This window comes from Anomaloglossus baeobatrachus, chromosome 7 (assembly GCF_048569485.1).
Source record: "Anomaloglossus baeobatrachus isolate aAnoBae1 chromosome 7, aAnoBae1.hap1, whole genome shotgun sequence".
Classification (NCBI taxonomy): domain Eukaryota; kingdom Metazoa; phylum Chordata; class Amphibia; order Anura; family Aromobatidae; genus Anomaloglossus; species Anomaloglossus baeobatrachus.
In genome coordinates, this window is record NC_134359.1 from 219,117,708 (window position 1) to 219,142,677 (window position 24,970).

At 47.9% G+C, this 24,970-nt stretch overlaps 1 protein-coding gene across 2 annotated transcripts in view; it reads right to left on the reverse strand.

Moving 5' to 3' along the window:
• USP7 (ubiquitin specific peptidase 7) overlaps positions 1-24,970 on the reverse strand; it is a 245,198-nt gene that overhangs the window by 188,369 nt on the left and 31,859 nt on the right. For both annotated transcript variants that reach the window (XM_075317906.1, XM_075317905.1), the window contains exons 2-8: positions 22,919-23,023; positions 18,897-19,095; positions 17,510-17,648; positions 15,955-16,043; positions 15,726-15,834; positions 12,864-12,994; positions 12,459-12,513 (exon numbers count right to left, since the gene is read on the reverse strand). In XM_075317906.1, coding sequence (XP_075174021.1) covers positions 12,459-12,513; positions 12,864-12,994; positions 15,726-15,834; positions 15,955-16,043; positions 17,510-17,648; positions 18,897-19,095; positions 22,919-23,023 — 827 coding nt within the window. The remainder of the gene's footprint in view (positions 1-12,458; positions 12,514-12,863; positions 12,995-15,725; positions 15,835-15,954; positions 16,044-17,509; positions 17,649-18,896; positions 19,096-22,918; positions 23,024-24,970) is intronic.

The window sequence follows — 24,970 nt, forward strand, 5'->3', positions numbered from 1 at the left end:
GCCTGTGTGTACGGGGACACAGAGTACCTGTAATGGTGCAGGGCCATGTCCCTGAACGGTACTCCAGCTCCGTATCCAACAGGTTCAAATGGGTCTGTGGATGGAGCCCGGCGTCAGAGCTTTGAGGCCGGCAGGATCCCACTTCCACAGAGCCCCTCAGGGGGATGTGGAAGGAAAGCAGCATGTGGGCTCCAGCCCTGTACCAGCAATAGGTACCTCAACCTTACAACACCATCCAGGGGTGAGAAGGGAGCATGCTGGGGACACTATATGTGTCCTCTTTTCTTCCATCCGAAATAGTCAGCAGCTACTGCTGACTAAAATCTGTGGAGCTATGCGTGGATGTCTGACCTCCTTCGCACACAAAGCTAAAACTGGAGAACCCGTGATACCACGGGGGGGGGTATAGCCAGAGGGGGAGGGGCCTTGCACTTTTGATGTAGTGCTTTGTGTGGCCTCCAGAGGGCAGTAGCTATACCCCAATCGTCTGGGTCTCCCAATAGAGCGCTGAAGAAAAGGAATTTACGGTAAGTAACAAAATTCCCTTCTTCTTCAGCGCTCTATTGGGAGACCCAGACGATTGGGACGTCCAAAAGCTGTCCCTGGGTGGGTAAAGAGATACCTCATGTTAGAGCTGCAAAACAGCCCTCCCCTACGGGGATGTCACTGCCGCCTGCAGGACTCTTCTACCTAAGCTGGCATCCGCCGAAGCATAGGTATGCACCTGATAATGTTTGGTGAAAGTGTGCAGACTCGACCAGGTAGCTGCCTGGCACACCTGTTGAGCCGAAGCCTGGTGTCGTAGCGCCCAGGACGCACTCACGGCTCTGGTTGAATGGGCTTTCAGCCCTGAAAGAACCGGAAGCCCTGCAAAACGGTAGTCTTCCAGAATTGGTTCTTTGATCCATCGAGCCAGGGTGGCTTTAGAAGCCTGCAACCTCTTGCGCGTACCAGCGACAAGGGCATCGGAACGGCGTACGGGCGCCGTGCGGGAAATGTAGATTGAGTGTTCTCACCAGATCTAGCAAACGTAAATCATTCTCATACCGGTGAACCGGATGAGTGCAAAAGGACGGTAAGGAGATATCCTGATTAAGATGAAACGAGGATACTACCTTAGGGAGAAACTCCGGAATGATGCGCAGCACTACCTTGTCCTGGTGAAACACCAGGAAGGGAGCCTTGGATGACAGAGCTGCCCGCTCAGACACTCGCCGAAGCGATGTGATCGCAACGAGAAACGCCACCTTCTGTGACAGGCGAGAAAAGGAAACTTCCTTCAGAGGCTCGAAAGGCGGCTTCTGGAGATCAACTAGAACCCTGTTCAGATCCCATGGATCCAACGGCCGCTTGTACGGGGGTACGATATGACAAACCCCCTGCGGGAACGTGCGCACCTTAGAAAGACGTGCTAGACGCTTCTGAAAAAACACGGATAGTGCTGAGACTTGCCCTTTGAGGGAGTCTAGCGACAAGCCCTTTTCTAACTCCTATTGTAGGAAGGAAAGAAAGATAGGCAATGCAAATGGCCAGGGAGACACTCCCTGAGTAGAGCACCAGATTAAGAAAATCTTCCACGTTCTGTGGTAGATCTTAGCAGACGTGGGCTTCCTAGCCTGTCTCATGGTGGCAACGACCCCTTGGGATAATCCTGAAGACGCTAGGATCCAGGACACACAAGCCACACAGTCAGGTTCAGGGCCGCAGAATTCCGATGGAGAAGAAGGGAATTTTGTTACTTACCGTAAATTCCTTTTCTTCTAGCTCTTATTGGGAGACCCAGACGATTGGGGTATAGCTACTGCCCTCTGGAGGCCACACAAAGCACTACATCAAAAGTGCAAGGCCCCTCCCCCTCTGGCTATACCCCCCCGTGATATCACGGGTTCTCCAGTTTTAGTGCCAAAGCAAGAAGGAGGAAGCCAATAACTGGTTTAAACAAATTAACTCCGAAGAACATCGGAGAACTGAAAAACCGTTCAACATGAACAACATGTGTACCCGCAAACAACCAAGAAATCCCGAAGGACAACAGGGCGGGTGCTGGGTCTCCCAATAAGAGCTAGAAGAAAAGGAATTTACGGTAAGTAACAAAATTCCCTTCTTCTTCAGCGCTCTATTGGGAGACCCAGACGATTGGGACGTCCAAAAGCTGTCCCTGGGTGGGTAAAGAAATACCTCATGTTAGAGCTGCAAAACAGCCCTCCCCTACGGGGGTGTCACTGCCGCCTGCAGGACTCTTCTACCTAAGCTGGCATCCGCCGAAGCATAGGTATGCACCTGATAATGCTTGGTGAAAGTGTGCAGACTGGACCAGGTAGCTGCCTGGCACACCTGTTGAGCCGAAGCCTGGTGACGAAATGCCCAGGACGCACCCACGGCTCTGGTTGAGTGGGCTTTTAGCCCTGAAGGAACCGGAAGCCCCGCAGAACGGTAGGCCTCTAGAATTGGTTCTTTGATCCATCGAGCCAGGGTGGCTTTAGAAGCCTGCAACCCCTTGCGCGGACCAGCGACAAGGACAAAAAGTGCATCGGCACGGCGCATGGGCGCCGTGCGGGAAATGTAGATTCTGAGTGCTCTCACCAGATCTAGCAAACGTAAGTCCTTTTCATACCGGTGAACCGGATGAGGACAAAAGGAAGGCAAGGATATATCCTGATTAAGATGAAACGAGGATACGACCTTAGGGAGAAACTCCGGAATGGGGCGCAGCACTACCTTGTCCTGGTGGAACACCAGGAAGGGAGCCTTGGATGACAGAGCTGCCAGCTCAGACACTCGCCGAAGCGATGTGATCGCAACAAGAAACGCCACTTTCTGTGACAGGCGAGAAAAGGAAACTTCCTTCAGAGGCTCGAAAGGCGGCTTCTGGAGAGCAACTAGTACCCTGTTCAGATCCCATGGATCTAACGGCCGCCTGTACGGGGGCACAATATGACAGACCCCCTGCAGGAACGTGCGCACCTTAGGAAGACGTGCTAGACGCTTCTGAAAAAAACACGGATAGTGCCGAAACTTGCCCTTTAAGGGAGCTGAGCGACAAGCCCTTTTCTAACCCCGATTGCAGGAAGGAAAGAAACTTGGGCAATGCAAATGGCCAGGGAGACACTCCCTGAGCAGAGCACCAGGATAAGAAAATCTTCCACGTTCTGTGGTAGATCTTAGCCGAATTCGACTTTCTAGCTTGTCTCATTGTGGCAACGACTCCTTGAGATAATCCTGCAGATGCTAGGATCCAGGACTCAATGGCCACACAGTCAGGTTCAGGGCCGCAGAATTCTGATGGAAAAACGGCCCTTGGGACAGTAAGTCTGGTCGGTCTGGCAGTGACCACGGTCGACCGATCGTGAGATGCCACAGATCCGGATACCACGACCTCCTCGGCCAGTCTGGAGCGACGAGTATGATGCGGCTGCACTCGGATCTGATCTTGCGTAGCACTCTGGGCAAGAGCGCCAGAGGCGGAAACACGTATGGGAGCTGAAACTGCGACCAATCTTGAACCAAGGCGTCTGCCGCCAGAGCTCTTTGATCGCGCGACCTCGCCATGAATGCCGGGACCTTGTTGTTGTGCCGGGATGCCATTAGGTCGACGTCCGGCACTCCCCAGCGGCGACAGATTTCCTGAAACACGTCCGGGTGAAGGGACCATTCCCCTGCGTCCATGCCCTGGCGACTGAGGAAGTCTGCTTCCCAGTTTTCTACGCCTGGGATGTGAACCGCGGATATGGTGGATGCTGTGTCCTCCACCCACATTAGAATGCGCCGGACTTCTTGGAAGGCTTGCCGACTGCGCGTCCCTCCTTGGTGGTTGATGTATGCCACCGCTGTGGAGTTGTCCGATTGGATTCGGATCTGCTTCCCTTCCAGCCACTGTTGGAAGGCCAGTAGAGCAAGATACACTGCTCTGATCTCCAGAACATTGATCTGAAGGGTGGACTCCTGCGGAGTCCACGTCCCCTGAGCCCTGTGGTGGAGAAATACCGCTCCCCACCCTGACAGACTCGCATCTGTCGTGACTACTGCCCAGGATGGGGGCAGGAAGGATCTTCCCTGAGACAATGAGGTGGGAAGGAGCCACCATTGTAGGGAGTCCTTGGCCGTCTGGGAAAGCGAGACTTTCCTGTCCAGTGACGTTGACTTCCCGTCCCATTGGCGGAGAATGTCCCATTGAAGTGGGCGCAGATGAAATTGCGCAAAGGGAACTGCTTCCATGGCTGCCACCATCTTCCCTAGGAAATGCATGAGGCGCCGCAAGGGATGCAACTGGCCCTGCAGAAGAGATTGCACCCCTGTCTGTAGTGACCGCTGCTTGTTCAGCGGAAGCTTCACTATCGCTGCTAGAGTATGAAACTCCATGCCAAGATACGTTAGTGATTGAGTCGGTGATAGGATCGACTTTGGAAAGTTGATGATCCATCCGAAAGACTGTAGGGTCTCCAGCGTAGCATTCAGGCTGTGCTGACATGCCTCTTGAGAGGGAGCTTTGACCAATAAATCGTCTAGGTAAGGGATCACCGAGTGTCCCTGAGAGTGCAAGACTGCTACCACCGCCGCCATGACCTTGGTGAAGACCCGTGGGGCTGTCGCCAGACCAAATGGCAGAGCTACGAACTGAAAATGGTCGTCTTCTATCACAAAACGTAGAAAACGTTGATGTTCTGTAGCAATTGGCACGTGGAGATAAGCATCTTTGATGTCTATTGAGGCAAGGAAGTCTCCTCTGGACATTGAGGCAATGACAGAACGCAGGGTTTCCATCCGGAACTTCCTGGCGTGCACATGTTTGTTGAGCCGTTTTAGGTCCAGAACAGGACGGAACGAGCCGTCCTTTTTTGGAACCACAAAGAGATTGGAGTAAAACCCTTGCCCTTGTTCCTGAGGAGGGACTGGGATCACCACTCCTTCCGCTCTTAGGGAGTCCACCGCCTGCAGCAGAGCATCTGCTCGGTCTGGATGTGGGGAGGTTCTGAAGAACCGAGCTGGAGGACGAGAATTGAACTCGATTCTGTACCCGCGAGACAAAATGTCCGTCACCCACCGGTCTTTGACCTGTGACATCCAAATGCCGGAAAAGCGGGAGAGCCTGCCCCCGACCGGCGATGCGGAGGGAGGGGGCTGGAAGTCATGAGGTAGCCGCTTTGGAAGCGGTACCTCCATTTGCTTTCTTGGGGCGCGTGTGAGCCCGCCACGAATCTGAGTTTCTTTGCGTCCTCTGAGTCCCTTTGGACGAGGTAAATGGTGTCTTGCCCGAACCTCGAAAGGACTGAAACCTCTGCTGCCACTTTTTCTGCTGAGGTTTGGTTGTTCTGGGTTGTGGTAAAGAGGAGTCTTTACCCTTGGACTGCTTAATGATATCAGCCAATGGCTCGCCAAACAGTCTATCTCTAGATAAAGGCAAACTGGTTAAACATTTTTTGGAACCAGCATCTGCTTTCCAGTCCTTTAACCACAAGGCTCTGCGCAAAACTACCGAATTGGCGGACGCCATTGAGGTGCGACTGGTAGATTCTAGGACCGCATTGATAGCGTAAGACGCAAACGCCGACATCTGCGTGGTAAGATGCGCCACTTGCGGCACTGCTGGATGTATGATAGCATCCACTTTTGCTAAGCCAGCTGAAATAGCCTGGAGTGCCCATACGGCTGCGAATGCCGGAGCAAACGACGCGCCGATAGCTTCATAGACAGATTTTAACCAAAGGTCCATCTGTCTGTCATTGGCATCTTTAAGTGAAGCGCCATCCTCCACTGCAACTATGGACCTAGCTGCGAGCTTGGAAATCGGGGGGTCTACCTTTGGACACTGTGTCCAGCGCTTGACCACCTCAGGGGGGAAAGGGAAACGCGTATCTTTAGATCGTTTAGAGAAACGCCTTTCTGGGTGAGCGTCGTGCTTCTGGATTGATTCTCTGAAGTCAGAGTGATCCAAGAAAGCACTCAATTTACGCTTGGGATAAAGGAAACGAAACTTCTCCTGCTCTGCCGCTGCCTCTTCTGCTGAAGGGGCTGGGGGAGAAATATCCAACAGCCTATTGATGGCTGAGATAAGGTCGTTTACCATGGCGTCCCCATCAGGGGTATCCAGGTTGAGAGGGGTTCCAGGAATGGATTCCTGATCACTCTCATCAGACACATCACCGGGAGACTGATTGCGCTGAGACCCTGAGCAATGTGATGACGTCGAGGGTCTTTCCCAGCGAGCTCGCTTAGGGTGGCTGGGGCTATCATCTGAGTCATAATCCTCGGCCTGTGAAGCCGGGGACCCCCCTGTGGGCTGGATTAATTCCAAGTGAGGGGGACCTGAGGACAGAGGCCTCGCCGTGCCCAAAGACTGAGCCCCATGCATAGATTGCAAGGTTTCAAGGATTTTTGCCATAGACAGAGACATATTATCAGCAAAAACTGCAAAGTCTGTCCCTGTCACCGGGGCAGAACTTACAAGCGTCTCAGCCTGGGTCACTACCTCTCCTGACTCCGGCTGGCGAAGCAGCACCGGGTCGGAGCATTGCACACAATGGGAGCCTGCTGGTAGATTAGCCCCACATGCAGCACACGCAGTACACACAGCCCTGGCCTTGGCAGGCTTGCGTTTTGAGGATGGCATGTTGCTGCTTCCACAGAGTGATCTGGGAGAGCAGCCAGAAGCGACCTCACAGTGCAAGAAAAACAATATCTATATATCTGTACACAGTACACCAATACACCGTGAGGCACTAGAGGGACCAGCACAGAAAAATCGCTTACCGCCCGCTTAAAAAGCGGGTGTGTGGTCGCCAGATAGCCCCTAGTCCAGATCTCCCAGAGCCTTGCGTCCTTCCTCCAGCCAGACTGCATGTAATGGCTGCCGGCGTCCTGAGAGGAAGGGGGGCGGGCCCTGGGCGTTCCTGGCTAAGAGCGGGAAGCCTGCTTCCCTCTGTGCCTAGTGTGAGGGCTGGAGCATGTAAATCAGGCTCCAGCCCTCGTCGCTGCTAGCGAACAGCGTCTCTCCCCTACCCTGAATGACAGGGTGGGGGCGGGAACGAATCGGAGCTGCCGGCGTCCTAGGCCCAAAAAGCCGGGGACTCAATTTATAACCGCCGCCGCCGTAAAAGCGCGGACGGCGGATCCCCGGCGCACCACAAGTCACAGCAGCGCCGCCCGGTCCAGAGGGGGTCGGCGCTGCGTTCCCATACACAAACAATCCCCCAGTAATCTGTAGGGACACTAGCTCCAACGTTGCGGTCCCCGGCGCACTACAACACCCAGCCAGCCCGGAGTGTGTCTGTGCCTGCCGGGGACACAGAGTACCTGTATGATGCAGGGCCTGTCCCTGATCGTACTCCTGCTCCGAATCCATCAGGTTCTAATGGGTCTGTGGATGGAGCCCGGCGTCAGAGCTGAGAGGCCGGCAGGATCCCACTTCCACAGAGCCCTACAAGGGGATGTGGAAGGAAAACAGCATGTCAGGCTCCAGCCCTGTACCAGCAATAGGTACCTCAACCTTACAACACCATCCAGGGGTGAGAAGGGAGCATGCTGGGGACACTATATGTGTCCTCTTTTCTTCCATCCGAAATAGTCAGCAGCTACTGCTGACTAAAATCTGTGGAGCTATGCATGGAATGTCTGACCTCCTTCGCACACAAAGCTAAAACTGGAGAACCCGTGATATCACGGGGGGGGGGGTATAGCCAGAGGGGGAGGGGCCTTGCACTTTTGATGTAGTGCTTTGTGTGGCCTCCAGAGGGCAGTAGCTATACCCCAATCGTCTGGGTCTCCCAATAGAGCGCTGAAGAAAACGGCCATTGAGACAGTCTGGTCGGTCTGGTAGTGACCCCGGTCGGCCGACCGTGAGATGCCACAGATCCGGGTACCACGATCTCCTCGGCCAGTCTGGTGCGACGAGTATGACGCGGCTGCAATCGGATCTGATTTTTGCGCAGTACTCTGGGCAAGAGTGCCAGAGGTGGAAACACATATGTGAGCCGGAACTGCGACCAATCTTGCACTAAGGCGTCTGCCGCCAGAGCTCTGTGATCGCGCGATCGTGCCATAAATGCCGGGACCTTGTTGGTGTGCCGAGACGCCATTAGGTCGACGTCCGGCCCCCCCCAGCGGCAACAGATTTCCTGAAACACGTCCGGGTGAAGGGACCATTCCCCCGCGTCCATGCCCTGGCGACTGAGGAAGTCTGCTTCCCAGTTTTCTACGCCCGGGATGTGAACTGCGGATATGGTGGATGCTGTGTCCTCCACCCACATGAGGATTCGCCGGACTTCCTGGAAGGCTTGCCGACTGCGTGTCCCTCCTTGGTGGTTGATGTATGCCACCGCTGTGGAGATGTCCGACTGGATTCGGATCTGCTCCCTTCTAGCCACTTTTGGAAAGCTAATAGGGTAAGATACCCTGCCCCGATTTCCAGCACATCGAACTGAAGGGTGGACTCCTGCTGAGTCCACGTCCCCTGAGCCATGTGGCGGAGACAAACTGCTCCCCACCCTGACAGACTCGTATCTGTCGTGACCACTGCCCAGGATGGGGGCTATGGCAATGAGGTGGGAATAAGCCACTATTGCAGAGAGTCCTCGGCCGTCAGGGAAAGGGAGACTTCCCGTCCAGGGAGGTTGACTGCCCATCCCATTGGCGGAGAATGTCCCATTGCCGTTGGCGCAGATGAAACTGCGCAAAGAGAACTGCCTCGATGGCTGCCACCATCTTCCTTAGGAAGTGCATGAGGCGCCTTAAGGGGTGCGACTGGCCTTGAAGGAGAGACTGCACCTCTGTCCGCAGTGAACGCTGCTGGTTCAGCGGAAGCTTCACTATGGCTGATAGAGTATGAAACTCCATGCCGAGATACGTTAGTGATTGAGTCGGAGACAGATTTGACCTTGCCCAATTGATGATCCACCCGAAAGTCTGGAGAGTCTCCAGCGTAACATTCAGGCTGCGTTGGCATGCCTCGAGGGAGGTTGCTTTGACGAGTAGATCGTCCAAGTACGGAATCACCGGGTGTCCGTGAGAGTGCAAGACTGCTACCACTGCTGCCATGACCTTGGTGCCCACCCGTGGGGCTGTCGCCAGACTGAATGGCAGAGCTACGAACAGAAGATGTTCGTCTCCTATCACAAAACGTAGAAAACGTTGGTGCTCCGTAGCAATTGGCACGTGGAGATAGGCATCTTTGATGTCTGTTGAGGCAAGGAAGTCTCCTCGAGACATTGAGGCAATGACGGATCGGAGGGATCCCATCCGGAACCGCCTGGCGTTCGCATGCTCGTTGAGCAGTTTCAGAACCAGAACAGGACGGAAGGAACCGTCCATTTTTGGAGCCACAAAGAGATTGGAGTACAAACCCTCGCCCTCGTTCCTGAGGGGGGACAGGGATCACCACTCCTTCTGCTCTTAGAGCGTCCACCGCCTGCAGCAGGGCATCTGCTCGGTGGAGAGGTGGGGCCGTTCTGAAGAATGGAGTCGGAGGACGAGAACAGAACACTGTCCTGTGCACGTGAGCACAATGTCCGTCACCCACCGGTCTGTGACCTGTGGCAGCTAAATGTCGCCAAAGGCGGGGGAGTCTGCCATCAACCGCGGATGCGGAGAGAGAGAGAGAGAGAGCTGAGAGTCCTGAGGAGACCGCCTTGGTAGCGGTTCCTCCGACTGCCTTCCTTGGGCGAGATTGAGCCCGGCCGGAATCTGAGCCCGTCTGAGGTTTTGTAGCCCTTTTGCACGAGGACAATTGGGACCTGCCGGAGCTTGGGAAGGACCGAAACCTCGACTGTACTTTTAGGACAGTATTAACAGGGTAAGTCGCAGTGCAGACATTGCGGGGTTACGGACGCCTCTGCGGTACAGATGTCCCTGCTCAAGGTCAGCTGCGCAAGAACAGCAGAAAAGGTTAGGTTGCCAATACGGCTGTGGATGCCGGAGCAACCGACACGCCGATAGCCTCCTAGACAGATTTCAACCAGAGTCCATCTGTCTGTGAATGCATCTTGAAGTGAAGCCCCATCTCCAGTGCACCTATGGCTCCATATGCAAGCCTGGAGATTGGAGAATCCACCTTTGGACCCTGGGTCCAGCGCTGACCACGTCAGGGGAAAAAAGGGATAACGTGTATCCTAAAAACGTTTGGAGAAGACGCTTATCTGGTAAGCGTGGTGTTCCTGGACTGCTTCTCTGAAGTCAGCGTGGCCAGAAAAATACTCAATATCTGCGTGAGACACTGAAAAGGAACTTCTCCTGTTCGTCTCCTATCTCCACTGGGGGAGCTGAGGGAGAAAGATCCAACCTTCCATTGATGGACGGTATAGGATCATTCCGTATGGCGTTACCACCCGGTGTATCCGGATTGAGAGCGATGTCAGTATCAAAGCCCTGAAGAGCTGCCTTTTGGTCAAGTAGATTGCCCATGGGTGCAAGTCTCTATATTATGACTACTCCGTCCCTGTCCATGGACAGGGTTGACAGGAGGTTTCTTTGGCCACAACTAGTAGAGCCCCGGCAGACGAAGTGCTAGAGACCCCGGCAGACGACGCGCTACAGGGGAGCATGCACACAATGGGACGGTGTCATGAACAGCATCCCATGTAGTAAAAACAGCACTGAAATCTGTGTTGCTTTTTTGCCGCTGCCGACTAGCTATCTAGAAGTATATAGCCAAGATTGGTGACCGTACATTGCAATGTATAGCATACCGGCATAAAGTACAAATGACCACTGCAGCACAAGCAATACAAGCAGCATAGAAGCCTGTGCCCTGGCACCCCTGCTCTTCTGCTGCTGTAAACTAGTCATCTAGGGGAATATAGCCCAGGAGAGTGACCCTACAGTGCAATGTATAGCATACAAGCACAAGTACAAATGAACACTGCAGCACATGCAATCCAAGCAGCATAGAAGCCTGTGCCCTGGCACCTCTGCTCTTCTGCTGCAGACTGGTCATCTAGGGGAATATAGCCCAGAAGAGTGACCATACAGTGCAATGTATAGCATACAAGCACAAGTACAAATGCACACTGCAGCCCATGCAATACAAGCAGCATAGAAAAAAACCTGTGCCCCAGCACCCTTGGTTTTCTGCTGCTGTAGTCTAGCCATTCCAGAAGAATATAGCTAAGACTAGCGACTGTACAGTGCAATGTATAGCATATCAGCATAAACACAAATGAACACCTCAGTCGTGCAAAACAAGCAGCCTAGAAAGCCTGTGCCTTAGCACACCTGCTTTCCTGCTGCTGATGTGTCGCTCCCCAAGCGGGCATATAGCGACCTATGTAGTTAAAAACAACACATGTATACACTGCAGTTATATGTGGACAGCACTATGTGTGCCTCTTACCGCCCGCCTATAAGCGGGTGTATGATCGCCACCGTCCTGCCTTGGAGCCGAAAGTCCGAGCTCTGCAGTAATGGCTGCCGGCTTCTTCCCCAGCTCGTGTGAGTAGGGGCGGGCCGTGGGCGTGCCCCCAAGGCAGAGTGGGAATCCGGCGTCCGACAGAGTGCAGTGAGAGGGCTGGAGCATGTAAAAAGGCTCCAGCCCTCGGCGCTGCTGATTGCTCAGCGCCTGTCCCCTTCCCTGAGTGACAGGGAGGGGGCGGGAACGAAGCGGCACTAGGCCGCAGAAGCCGGGGACTGGAGTTATAAGCGCCGCCGCCGTAAAAGCGCGGTCGGCGCCCAGTCCCCGGCGAACTACAAGTCCCAGCCGCGCCGCCGCTCCCGGAGCGTCCGGCGCGGTAGTTCCCAAAACACAAAGTCACTCAGCAAAGCTGCAGTGACTGTAACCCTTTACTGTCCCCGGCGCACTAGCACACCCAGCAAGTCTGGAGTGTGCTGTGCCTGTGTGTACGGGGACACAGAGTACCTGTAATGGTGCAGGGCCATGTCCCTGAACGGTACTCCAGCTCCGTATCCAGCAGGTTCAAATGGGTCTGTGGATGGAGCCCGGCGTCAGAGCTTTGAGGCCGGCAGGATCCCACTTCCTCAGAGCCCCTCAGGGGGATGTGGAAGGAAAGCAGCATGTGGGCTCCAGCCTCCGTACCAGCAATAGGTACCTCAACCTTACACCATCCAGGGGTGAGAAGGGAGCATGCTGGGAGCCCTATATGGGCCCTCTTTTCTTCCATCCGAAATAGTCAGCAGCTACTGCTGACTAAAATCTGTGGAGCTATGCGTGGATGTCTGACCTCCTTCGCACACAAAGCTAAAACTGGAGAACCCGTGATACCACGGGGGGGTATAGCCAGAGGGGGAGGGGCCTTGCACTTTTTAGTGTAGTGCTTTGTGTGGCCTCCGGAGGGCAGTAGCTATACCCCAATCGTCTGGGTCTCCCAATAGAGCGCTGAAGAAAGGATCAGTTTCAAATTCAAGCAGGAACCCCATAAAAATCGGTTAAAAACCCGGCTCATGCAAATATTTTCACTTGGTTAGGCGGGACATTTAGGTCACTGTGGCAGCATAGAAATATAGTTATAACTTACCACTCTACATAATTCTTGGACATCATGTTGCATGAAGCTATCTAATGTCTCCCACCTGATGAGCAAAGGCACAAAAATGTAAGAAGTCTAAAGAAAACCGCACATCAGTAAATTTAGACAATGTAACATAATACAGAAAGTAGAGCAATTCTAGGCATTGGCTGCACAATCTTAGGCGGATGGTTCTGTGATAATGCTACATGGAGAATAAAGTTCTGCCAGATCACCTGGAATATTGCGTATGTTTTATACTAAAGCTAGATGGAAAAAGAGTGCACACGTTATAGTTTTTGTGCTTCACAATTGTGCATCTAGATTTAGAGCACAAAACACACCATTGACACCAGTCACCGGCATTCAGATAATGGTGCCTTATATTATTAAACTGGTTTACTAATCGCTTACCCAAAGGATTTTGTTAACTTTTTAGTTCCGACAGGTTTGTCGCTGTGTTGTAACTCATAAAACACCCTCTGTAATGCTAGAGGAACACTCTTTGAGGAGTCATCCCCTTCTGTGGGCATCATGTACACAGCCTGGAAAATGGGAAAAAAAAATTAGGTTATTCACAGAATCGTATTCGCTTTCTCACAGCACAGTAAATGCGTATTTTTGTTAATATACAGAATGAGCCTAACATTAAATTTTTCTGGTGCCTTGTTTTTCTGCCCCATGTGCAATTGTCATCTGCTGCTACATTTCGCAATAGAACTTCTTTCTCCTGAGTGCTGCAGACCCTTCCCCCTCTCTGTGTTATCACTTCTACACAACCGAGATCTTGTAAGTACAAGGCAGTCCAGAGTTGACTAGTGTTTCTTGCTTCCTGCTGACTGATTTGTGATGTGGAACTGCAAATGCTGCTCCTCTTTATGTATATGGCAAAGCATTATCTTCTGCCATATGTATCAACAAAGCATTTGCAGTTTCACATCACAAGTCTGTAAGCAGCAGGCACTTAACAGTGCTCTACATTGCACTGCTTACTAATTACAAGCTCCATTGTGGAGAAGTGCAGGACAATTGTACTCCCAGAGAAACCAGCTAATAATAATGATGAATCACACAGGTAGCTATATGGATGCAGATGATCAGATCAGTCAGGCAGGGCACATGAGCAGAAAGTGAACAGAGGCATAAAGTGCCATGTAAAAAGGTAGAACACACTGTTAGAGCATAGAAAGAGGACAAACGAGTATCTGTGCAATAGAATAAATTTTATTTAATGACAACCAGGCAAGACAGCAATACATGCAAGTTAAAAAACAACTACCATAAGATCAGAAGGGCATGGAGTATGAGTACGGAGTGGATCCTCCCCCTTGAGAAAGCAATAATACCGTCACGAAACGCGCGTTGGTGGTGATCCCTCCTCTCTGGGTATATGCATTATGTCCTAAATATATTTTTATACCTTTAGCTGTGTGTATCTGTGGGACGACTTTGTTTTTCCATGGTATCCTGCTTTTTGATTCAAAGGCATTTGCACTTTATATTGAACTATGTTAAACCTTTTTAGTTATTCCTGGTTACCATGGTGTACACCTTGGGTCAGTCTTGAAAATCATACTTTGGGGCACCTTGTTGTTGATACTTTACACCCTTTTTTGTGGCCAATATATACTGTAGTCGTTTGTGATTATTGTTTACCTCTCACACGGCTATTTCTGTAATTGAATATATATTCTTACAACACTATATAGCGGTCATCTCCTCCACGGCTATATATCGCTCATTGTGCTTCATTGTATGAACTACACATTTACTGGCCCTTGTTTGTATACCCTTATTTACCCCTCCCACGGCTACTGAGGGCGTTACTGTTCATTATACTCACGTGAACTTCTTCAGTACATCGTGTGAACTTTTCGCCTCTCCCACGGCTATTGGCTATTTTGATTTACCCTCCGTACTCATACTCCATGCCCTTCTGATCTTATGGTAGTTGTTTTTTAACTTGCATGTATTGCTGTCTTGCCTGGTTGTCATTAAATAAAATGTATTCTATTGCACAGATACTCGTTTGTCCTCTTTCTATGCATTGATTGTGAGTAGTGCATACATGCCGCCAGTATATACATGCTGGCTGCATGTTTACCGTATGGCTCATCCATTGGGATTTTTTCACACACTGTTAGAGGCAGAACGCAGCTATACTGGCAGAAAGCCAGCTGAGAGACTGCACTGCACATGATCGATTATGAGCTATAACTACTAAAAGGACAGTTCCATTGTCCATTGGATGGTAAATAGAACCTGGAAGGGCACTTTAAGGGCTGGGGTATTTGCAATTTTGACAAATCAAACATATGTTAACATTATTATAAGTGTGATTTTAGGAGCAACCCTTTAGTAGTATTAATTTCACATTCTGTAAACTAACATTACTAAGGACTCTTCACACTGGTATGCCAACATCCATTTATGATCACGAACAGCTATCCTGGGAAATTATTTTTATACGGAGTCCATATGTGATTCCTTAAATACAGTATGTATTTAGTCACACATACAGCCGTAGATGTGTACATTAAGCTATGGATGAGGACAAGTATGGCCCTTTTAGGTAGACAACAACCATATATAAAAGGTTTTGTGCAAAAAAAAAATTTTTTCACTTGGGTTAACATTAAAATGTTTTCTTACAGGCTCATTTCCCTGCACATTGCTGATTGTACAATGAGTGACCTGTGACCCTGTCAGTGAGTAGTACTGATGAGACTTCATAAACACTCTCTCAATGCCTCTGTACTAATTTATGAGCAAAGCCCAAATCAAAAAGTTCAGATAAAACTGATGTGGTCAATCATCTGAAAGGAGCTCAGGTAAAGACCAAAGTTACAAAATCACTATCAGAATAAGCTCACTGACAGATTTTCAGATAATATTATATGGAGAGAAGGGCTGCACACCAGTGACTATGCAAGGGGAATACATGAGATAGCAGAAACTGCTGTGTGAATATGAAATGGAACCTGCATTACTGCCATGAACATATGAATAAAGAGAAATTTAGCTACTGAATTGATCAATGCAACAGAGCCCCAACACTACGCCAAAGTATTTCTCTACGTTTTCAGATAACTCATACTGTAGTCAGCAATATACAGGGCATCAGAGGCTATGGAAAGCAAGCTGTGCAAAATGTAATGAAAGCCAATTGGAGAAGTAACTTTTAGCCAAGAATACATGTATTTAAATTCCATTTTTTTTTTTTTTAACATATAAAAAAAAAGGAAAAAGGGGCAGAAAATCCCCCACAACACATACCCTTCGAAGTTGGTTTGTGAAGAACAATGTTTGTAACAAGCTGTTCATGTAGCACGTGGCTCCTTGGTTCTTCAGGCCGACATAACCTGTGTGCTTCTTAGAATCCCAGCTATAGAGAAGTAACAGCAAAAACGTATTAAAAAGGGAGGGAGACCCTAAATTCTACAATACAACAGAAACTCATACGTATTGTGAGTATACGGTATATGAGGTCTGCAGCAATACTTACGCTACCCCGTGAGGAGCATCTGCTTGCACATAGACTTCGAAAGTCACTTTATCATCCTCTATGAAACCTTTATCTGGATCTGTAACTTCCTGTAAAGGACAAATCAGAACTCTTGATCAGTAACATGGCCATCTATACAAGAGGCTCAAGTCATACCCAAACAGGTCTGTCTGTCCCTAAACAGCCCCACCATTATTTCTTAACATATGAAGCCTTAATGTTGTATAGAAAAATTCATAACTGGAGTTTGAATTACAACTAATATAATACAAATCCTGCACATTTGCATCCATAAGATGGACCCACACATCAGGGCCACATGTACGGCCATTGATTAGCTCAAAATACATAAAACCGCACACCCACACAATGGATAAGAGGCAAGATCTACAATTGAAAATAAGCAAAGGGCTGGAACATTTGTGCAGGTAGGGTCAGATCAGAGGGGAAAAAAAAAATCTGGCACTGCAAAAATGGAGCATGTGCCATATCGACGGGCTGACTGCATCGAGGGCGCTTACAAAGCCCATTCTCCAATTTAGCCCAACTACACAGGCAAGCCACCCACGGATGAGCAAATCCCTTGTTTATCTATTGTATTCATTTATAACCAGGCTAGGTAGTAATGGTCATCAGAAGCACATGGTCCTGTGTATACAGCCGATGTGCTGCCTGCCAAAATAAGCTATCAGCCACTTCAGGCCCCCACACTTATCTTTATAGAATAAAAGAAGATATGCAGTCCAATTCGGCTAATTTACACACACAAAGAAAGAAAAAAAAATACAAGCATAGCAGGACAAAATTAAAAAATATGTCCTATGCCATTCCAGCATCTGATATCTGCTGTGGCCATCAAGGCCCAACACCCCCTCTGGCCATGATGCAGATTGGTGGTCCTTTTGGAAACTACCATCATGCCATGTGTGAACAGGACCTTCGGGAGGTTTCTCAGTGATTTTTGGGGAAGATGCCGTTTTTGATGTAGAAGTGGATCCAGACGGATTAAACTTCCAGAGACAGTTTTACGGCTATGAAGGAAAAAAGAAGTTATGGCTCTGAGGGGGAGGGGGGGCGCTGCATGGTGAAGGGGTTGTTACAATGAAGATCCAGTGATCTTCCTACTTCAGTTTTCAATCAGTTTCCGTAAGTCAGATGTCACCTGTTACATTCGGTTTCCATCCAGAATCTGAAGCAGTAGTTGCCCACTTGTTAGCCTTATTAGCTGGACTTAGTCTACAGACCCAGGCAGTTCACACTGCAAAACTACAGGGGTCACCTCAAATTCACAGGGGATTTCACAAATGTAAATCTCCGTGTGAAGGTAATGAAGCTGGGAAACCCTTCCATAGCTTGGTGATGAGAACCTGCGTCGCTGCACAACACCCATTAATTAAAAGATGGGAGGAGGACACAGAGCAAGGTGGAGATGCAGTGTATACCGCATATTGTCATTTATGCCCCTAATGTAGTGTACACATCATTTTCATTAACATGTAGCACGAAGTTCTCAAGCCCAATTCATTCTGCATTTAATAGAAAAGCTGCTACTTACACTCCACGCCATGAAGTTGGAGAACCCCCAATCATTCTCCTTGTGGAAAAACAAGTGACTAATGCGTCTGCTAAAGGATTTCTCATCGTCCTTGTAGTTGATAATCTTAAGTACTGCCTGTGCGTGGCAAGACCATGACCTGCCGGAGAAAACATTACATTTTACATTCAGGGATCTAAAAAAAATAAAAAAAAGTTAACAGCTGAAATTCATACAGTGGATAACTGAAAATAAGTGACCGCATCACAGTACCGGGGCTTTCCTACTAAATCCATTGATCAGTTATTCTCCGGACAGGTAGTAACGGCTGATAGTCCTGTGTGTATGGGGGCTCCAGACCCTCCCCCAGCCGATCATGATGGAGAAGAGAAGGATCTGGGCTTTTGGATTTTCAATGGCCGGAGTATTACAGACCACAGCAATGCTCTGCAGAGCGGAGGGTCCTTGTTGTGGGTGGGGGAGGAGTTGAGAAGATGCGGCTGATGGCTTGTCGGCTTCAAAGCCATGTAATGTGTATGAAAGCTGGAGTTACCTGTGTAAAAACTAGGTGGCAGATACTCACACTAATGAGTGAATCCTACATAGATGTTGGACCTGATGAAAAAGGTGTACTTACTCTGAAAATCCATAGACTGCCATTAAACTTTTTATTTTCTAAACTTGTGTAAATGCATATGTAGTGTAAGTGCAGTAACGCATTTACTGATGGCAGTTGGCACCGGTTTGCCTGTTCGCGAGTCACATGGTGTGTCTTCTGACTTTACCAGATCACATTGCACTCCATGTCTGAGCCATAGCCACTATTATTCTAACTCTACAGAGCCTTATGCTGATGTTCCATAGATTTACACTGCAAAATCCACTTCATGCTGACACAGAGCCAAGTGTGCACTGGCAAGTAGGAAGAGTGGTCAGGCGGCCCAGAAGAGAAACGAAGCAGCGCTGGAGACTTGCAAGACTGCGATCCGTAAGTATACCAATGCGCCTACACAGGATTGACCAAGAAGAAACTTCCCGGGAGTGCGTCTATACACACAGCACTAAACCAGTTCTTATTAATTGTAAAAATTCCTTAATATAACCCCTCTTAACTTTTTCTCCCGCCTCACGATTTCCTGGCATAAAACACCTTGGAATGTCAAAAACAATTTTTGTGCAACTTGAAAGTTTGTTATTTTACACCAGTCCTGACACAAACTCTACCAAGGTGGGTCAACATCAACCTACAGTATCTGTACAACACTGTAAAGTATGTTGGTGCTATACAATCAACTTGTGGTTAAACATTCAGCATTCTCCATGAGCCTTTCTCAGATAAGATGAGGTTGATATTAATCAGTCATGTGTTTGACAAAACTGCATAAATAACTTGAGAAAATGTACTTACGTGGAATCCGATTCAGCATTGCACTGAAGGAAGAATCCCACGCTCTTCTGATGTGGTCGATCCGGGTAGAATCGTGGCATCACCATAATTTTCCAGGGTAGATTTCGCACAAAGCAAGGAGGGCTCAGGACAGATTCACTGAGTCGACTGAAGCGCTCCACAGTGAACTGAAAGGTGGCTTCTGACCGCCAACTGGTGTCTGAAAGCACAAAGTAACCATCACCACAATGTTAGGGGTATATTTGTAGGACATTGCGCACATTACAACAAGCATAGGAGACCAACATCATTGAGACCCCGAATGTCAGTATGGGAGTCATTGCTGAAGACATAACCAACTTCTCCAATGTAACACGACAGGACCTTAAGCTTGAAGAACCAATCATTTTTGGCCTTAAAGGGTCGTTCCCAGTATGGTGTTAAAATAACACACATTTATTCAACTCTACTAATATAACTCCTTTGTAAATCTGCCTCGTTTTGCCCCATATCACCCCCTAAGGCTGCCCCCTCCAGGCTCTAGTTTCCTCCAGTTACCATTGGAGCCGTCCCGCTGTGGTTCCAGTCGTCCTGGTTGATCATGCACAATGCAGCGTCTCAGCTGCTAACTTACTGCACAGCACTGACCATGTATTGTACCATACACTATGCCTGGCGATTCTATCTTCTGCCATGTACATCAGTATAGCAGGCTGTGTGGTTTACATCTTTGTTAGCTGGTTTCTCTCAGAGCTCAATTCTCCTGCACTCCTCAGCAGAGTTTGTAAGTGCTAGGCAGAGCGGCGCTGTGCTTGTTGATTGCTAATGACAGATTAGTGATGTAAATATGTAAATGCTGCTCTGCTGATGCATATGGCAGAGGATTATCAAGCACAGTACTATACTGGAGCAGAGGGGACAGAGGCACAACAATAATTCTTCACTTAGGAAAGTAAAGTTATGAAGCTAACCTATTTCAGAAACTAAACATCCGATTTCAAAACTAAAAAGGTATGTGTAGAATCAGCATGATAGCGCCAGTATAGCACTGGCTTTAGTTTATATAGCAAAATCCTAGTGGTTGGTCCTCTAACTACCTGCCTGCTCTGCTATATGACATCGCTCATGGCTCAGGCTGCAATTCTCTCGCTTCATTTGATCTCAAGTCAACCGACCAGCTCTTCCTCTTCTGGGCTGCTCTGTTGATAAGGAGTCACTGTCAACATGTTATTTGACAGCTTGTTTCCTGCAGTTAGGCAGCTGGGTGCCTGTAAGCAAAACACTCAGTCGATACAGCAGAGCGGAGCAGAAGAGAAGGAACTGCTGTGTTAATGTGATGTCACTAGAAGCAGAAGAATCACCAGCAGGACTGTGCCATAACCGAAAAAGCATGGTCACAGGGCAGCACAGGCAGGTGGTTCTGCTGATACGTTCTTTGTCCCATCACAAAAAGTCAGCAAGGAGTTTTAGAAGTGATGATATGGCAGCCACAGAAGACTAAGCTCAACATTAAGCCTGTTTGGAATTGCATGAATACATAGCAGAATTTGCACACTTCATTTTTTTTTTTCTCCACTATGTTTGGAACAACCTCCCTGACAAGTTTCCTCAAAAACTGTGCCTGAGTACCTAGAAGAACTGAGGATGTTCTGAAGGAAATGGCGGTCGCACCATATATTTTTTTATATAGGTTTCGTTTTTGCTCATTTACTTTGCATTTTGTTATTTGATACAATAAACTACCAACACTTGTATGTTGTAAAGTATTTTTGCTTTACATTTCTTCCCACACCTGCCTAAAACTTGAACACACACACACTCTCTGATCCTGGTCCGCTATTGTGCCATTCTATACACACACACTTTAAAAAAGGGAATTTTGTTTACTTACCGTAAATTCCTTTTCTTCTAGCTCCTATTGGGAGACCCAGACAATTGGGTGTATAGCTTCTGCCTCTGGAGGCCACACAAAGTATTACACTTTAAAAAGTGTAACCCCTCCCCTCTGCCTATACACCCTCCCGTGGATCACGGGCTCCTCAGTTTTGGTGCAAAAGCAGGAAGGAGAAAAGTTATAAATTGGTCTAAGGTAAATTCAATCCGAAGGATGTTCGGAGAACTGAAGACCATGAACCAAAAGAACAATTCAACATGAACAACATGTGAACACAAAAGAACAACCAGCCCGAAGGGTACAGGGGCGGGTGCTGGGTCTCCCAATAGGAGCTAGAAGAAAAGGAATTTACGGTAAGTAAACAAAATTCCCTTTTTCTTTGTCGCTCCATTGGGAGACCCAGACAATTGGGACGTCCAAGAGAGCCGAAAATGGCCCCCTCTTACAGGTGGATGTGTGCCTCCTTCCACACAAAGCATAAAACTGAGGAGCCCGTGATCCACGGGAGGGTGTATAGGCAGAGGGGAGGGGTTACACTTTTTAAAGTGTAATACTTTGTGTGGCCTCCAGAGGCAGAAGCTATACACCCAATTGTCTGGGTCTCCCAATGGAGCGACAAAGAAAGGGAACTTATCAGTTGCATGCCTTACAAACCAATCTCATCACCTTTGAAAGCAGATAAATGAGGTTTCTATAAGCCCTCTGTACCTACACAGGTGGCCCTGCATACCTCCAAAAGAGTGTTGTCTTCATGTCCCATGCTGCATGGACATTGTGCAGCCCAACGGGCAACTCCAGATGGCACTCAGCATCACCTAAGACCCTTTAAATGCCACCTCTTCTATCTGGATGGAAATGGATGACATCTCCTGTAATCCACAGTCCCTGAAGTCTTGTGCCTGTGCAGTGGTATCAGACCTGCGTAGGCGCTCCTCACTGAACAACCGAGAAGCTAGGGACGTATAAGTACAGCTGGTGCCTGTGCATAACATGCTGCTGGTCTCAAGCACTGTGTGGTGACATAGCAGACATCATCAACTTCTCTCCAGATAGAGGCGGTCGTTGAACGGGCAGAAACGCACAATTGAATAAACAGGGGTACGCCGGGACGCCTATGAGGGTGTGAGCAGGTGTAGGAACCTCATTTACATGCTTTATAAAAGGTATAAAACCGGTGACAGGTTCCCTTGAAATATAAATTATCCCCAGGGAAACAGATTACGGCGGTTGTGTGTATTTGTTGCTTTCAAACCTCTATATAAATACATTACAAAAGTGAATTTCCATTTTTTTTTTTTTTTTTTTTTATTACTCCCATTTCCACAAATATTTTTTAAAAGGGGTTGTCAACTTTTATATTGATCACCGATCCTTATTATAGGCCTTAAACATCAGATCATTGTGGGATCAATGCCCGGCACCTCCAATCAGCTGGCCCCTTACACCCCCCCACCACCAAAAAACGCAGCAGAGCAGCGTTTACTGCCGGCCACTGCAGATCAGCTCGTATGCTCTTTGATAGCACCAGTCCAATACAACAGTAGTCAGCAATCCCTTTAATTATTTTTTCCCCTTAAGAACGGGCAATTTTATTAATTATACATGATTTAACACAAAAAAAAAACCCACGTAGAATAATTTAATACTGCGGCCAAGCAAAGAAAGAACAGTGTTCACAAGAACACAGGACATTTCTGGACTTGTACAATTTCTTAATATACCAGTTCTTTAACCATTAGGCTACATGCGCACGCTGCGTTTTGTTGTCAGAACTTTCTGACATTTGACTTCCCAGTAAAGTCTATGAGAAGTCAGATTTTCTATGCACACATTGCAGTTTGTCAGCGTTTTATTTGTCAAAAGTTTGTGACAAAAAAATGCAGCATGTTCATTCTTCCTGCATTTGTCACAAAAACGCAGTAAAAACGCATGTTGTGAAAAACGCACCGAAAATGCAGCAAAAAGGCACCTACAATTACGAGCATTTTTTGTGACATTTCCAGGCTCTCTCTGATAAGGGGCAGTTTTGGTTGCAGTTTGTGAACACAAAAAGATGCAGCGTGCACGTGTAGCCTAAGGTGGTGCGGCTGCATTGCTTACATCACAGGGAGGGATCTGACAGACACAATAGTGATAAAGCACAGCTTACCATCTTCCATATCTTCCTCTGTATTATTGTGGCCATCTGCCATGGCAACATTGCCGTTTATTACAGGATTGGGTGTGATTCTTGGAGGGTCATCAGCATCTCCAGCTGCAAAAAAAAAAAATATTAAAATGAAAAACCAGCTTTACAAATTCTAAAATAGAAACAAGAAGGTTCAAAAGTGAGGTTCAGATAAAGTGTATTCTTCCATGTGACTAAGGAGTGGACGCTTCTATTATCCTGCACACAGGAGAGAGGGCTATAACGTGCGGTCAGTGATGGGTATCTGGGATTTCGGCTGCACTCAGGTCCGTGGTACACGATTCATTTATCAAGAGTCTTCTGCTCCAAACTACCAGCCACATTTCTGAAAGTCTGACCTAGATGGGATTAGACTTGCTGTCTGGCATCATAGCTCATACAGAGGCCGTGAAGCACCTGTACGTAGATGCGGTCTTAGGGGGCTTAGTGGGCGTTTGTGAGTCAATTATAGTCCTCATCAAAGTGCATTAATAAAATATTTACCTTAAAAATAAAAACTGTGTGTGTGTGTGTGTGTGTGTATATATATTTATATATATATATATATATATATATATATATATATATATATATATATATATATATATATATATATATATATATATATATATATATATATATATATATATATATATATATATATATCAGAAATAACGTCACCTATTAATAGTAGAGAGTTCTGCCACAAAAACTGAGGACAAGTATATAGTACTGATCTCTTCTACAAGGTGTCAATGGACTAGGACACTTAAGTCGTCTGTGTTAGATGCAAAATCCACATCCAAATTATCAAATCCTGAAAGTGGCCACATGGCTAGCAGAAGTTATAAGGCAGCAATGGCTTTAAAGAGAATCTGTCAGCAGCTTTTTCCTATGCAATCAACAGCAGGATTTAGGGGGAAGAGACCCTGATTCCAGTGATGTAGCACTTAGTTTACTGGAAGCAGCAGTAGTCCGTTTTCTCTGCTGCAGATCTAGCACAGCTCAGTTGCCAAGCTGTGTATAATCCATCCAGACCACTGATTTCTGTGTACATTATATAGTACTAATCAGTGATGGAATGGATCAGGAGGCACAGGCCAAATGTCCTGTAGTGATAATTTCTTGCTGATAAAACACAGTATTGAAACAGTAAAGTCCAGTCAGTGACACCGCTGTAATCAGGATCTCTGTCCCTAAATTAAGCTACACTCAGGTGCAAAAAATCTGACGACAGATTCTCTTTAAATGATAAAAATAGAAAAAAAGTCATGTTATTCTTCAGATGACGTATAAAATACAGAGACATGAAGCAACCTTATATAGTAGATTTATGCAGGTGACATGCTCCATATCACAACTATGGACACAGATGCTCCTCCCACACTATTACCCATCTGACTGCTTAGGTCATTGCAGCTGTATACAATGGGGTCTCCTGGCCTGGGCTGTCCGCAGGCTGCAGAGGGGCTCGGATGTACCGTACTCCCGGTAGACATTTATGAGCCGGCTTTCTGCATCTCATAGAAGCATTACACCAGAATATGGCCAGGGCCCAAACACCCTGGTGCCCAGAGGATTACTAACTTATTACTCTACAACAAGTAAGGCCTCTGGTACTGTTATCAGGGTTGGCCACTATTGCAATATGTTGTAGCACTATGGCTGCATTCACATTATGTTCTTGCTCGGTTCTCTGATAAGGGTCTTCCATCTCAGAGGTGAAGTAGAAAACCATTAATGAGGTGTTCCCCTGATGTACCCAATTACTTGAATGACGTAATCAGATTTGGACTTGGCTCTGTTTTAACTACCATGCTGCAATTTTTTTTTTTGTCTGGACAGAAGCCTGGGAAGCAACACCATACATATAATGACCCCTCAGAGGGCCCACATAGACCTCCACCACCTACCCTAGCAGTATGGATTGTTTTAACATGGCAGACACTTGCTCTAGGTCAGATATAAGAAGTTCAAGGTAAAGAAGTAGGTGTTTATTTTGTTATCAAGTGAAAAAAATAGGCACAGAAGATT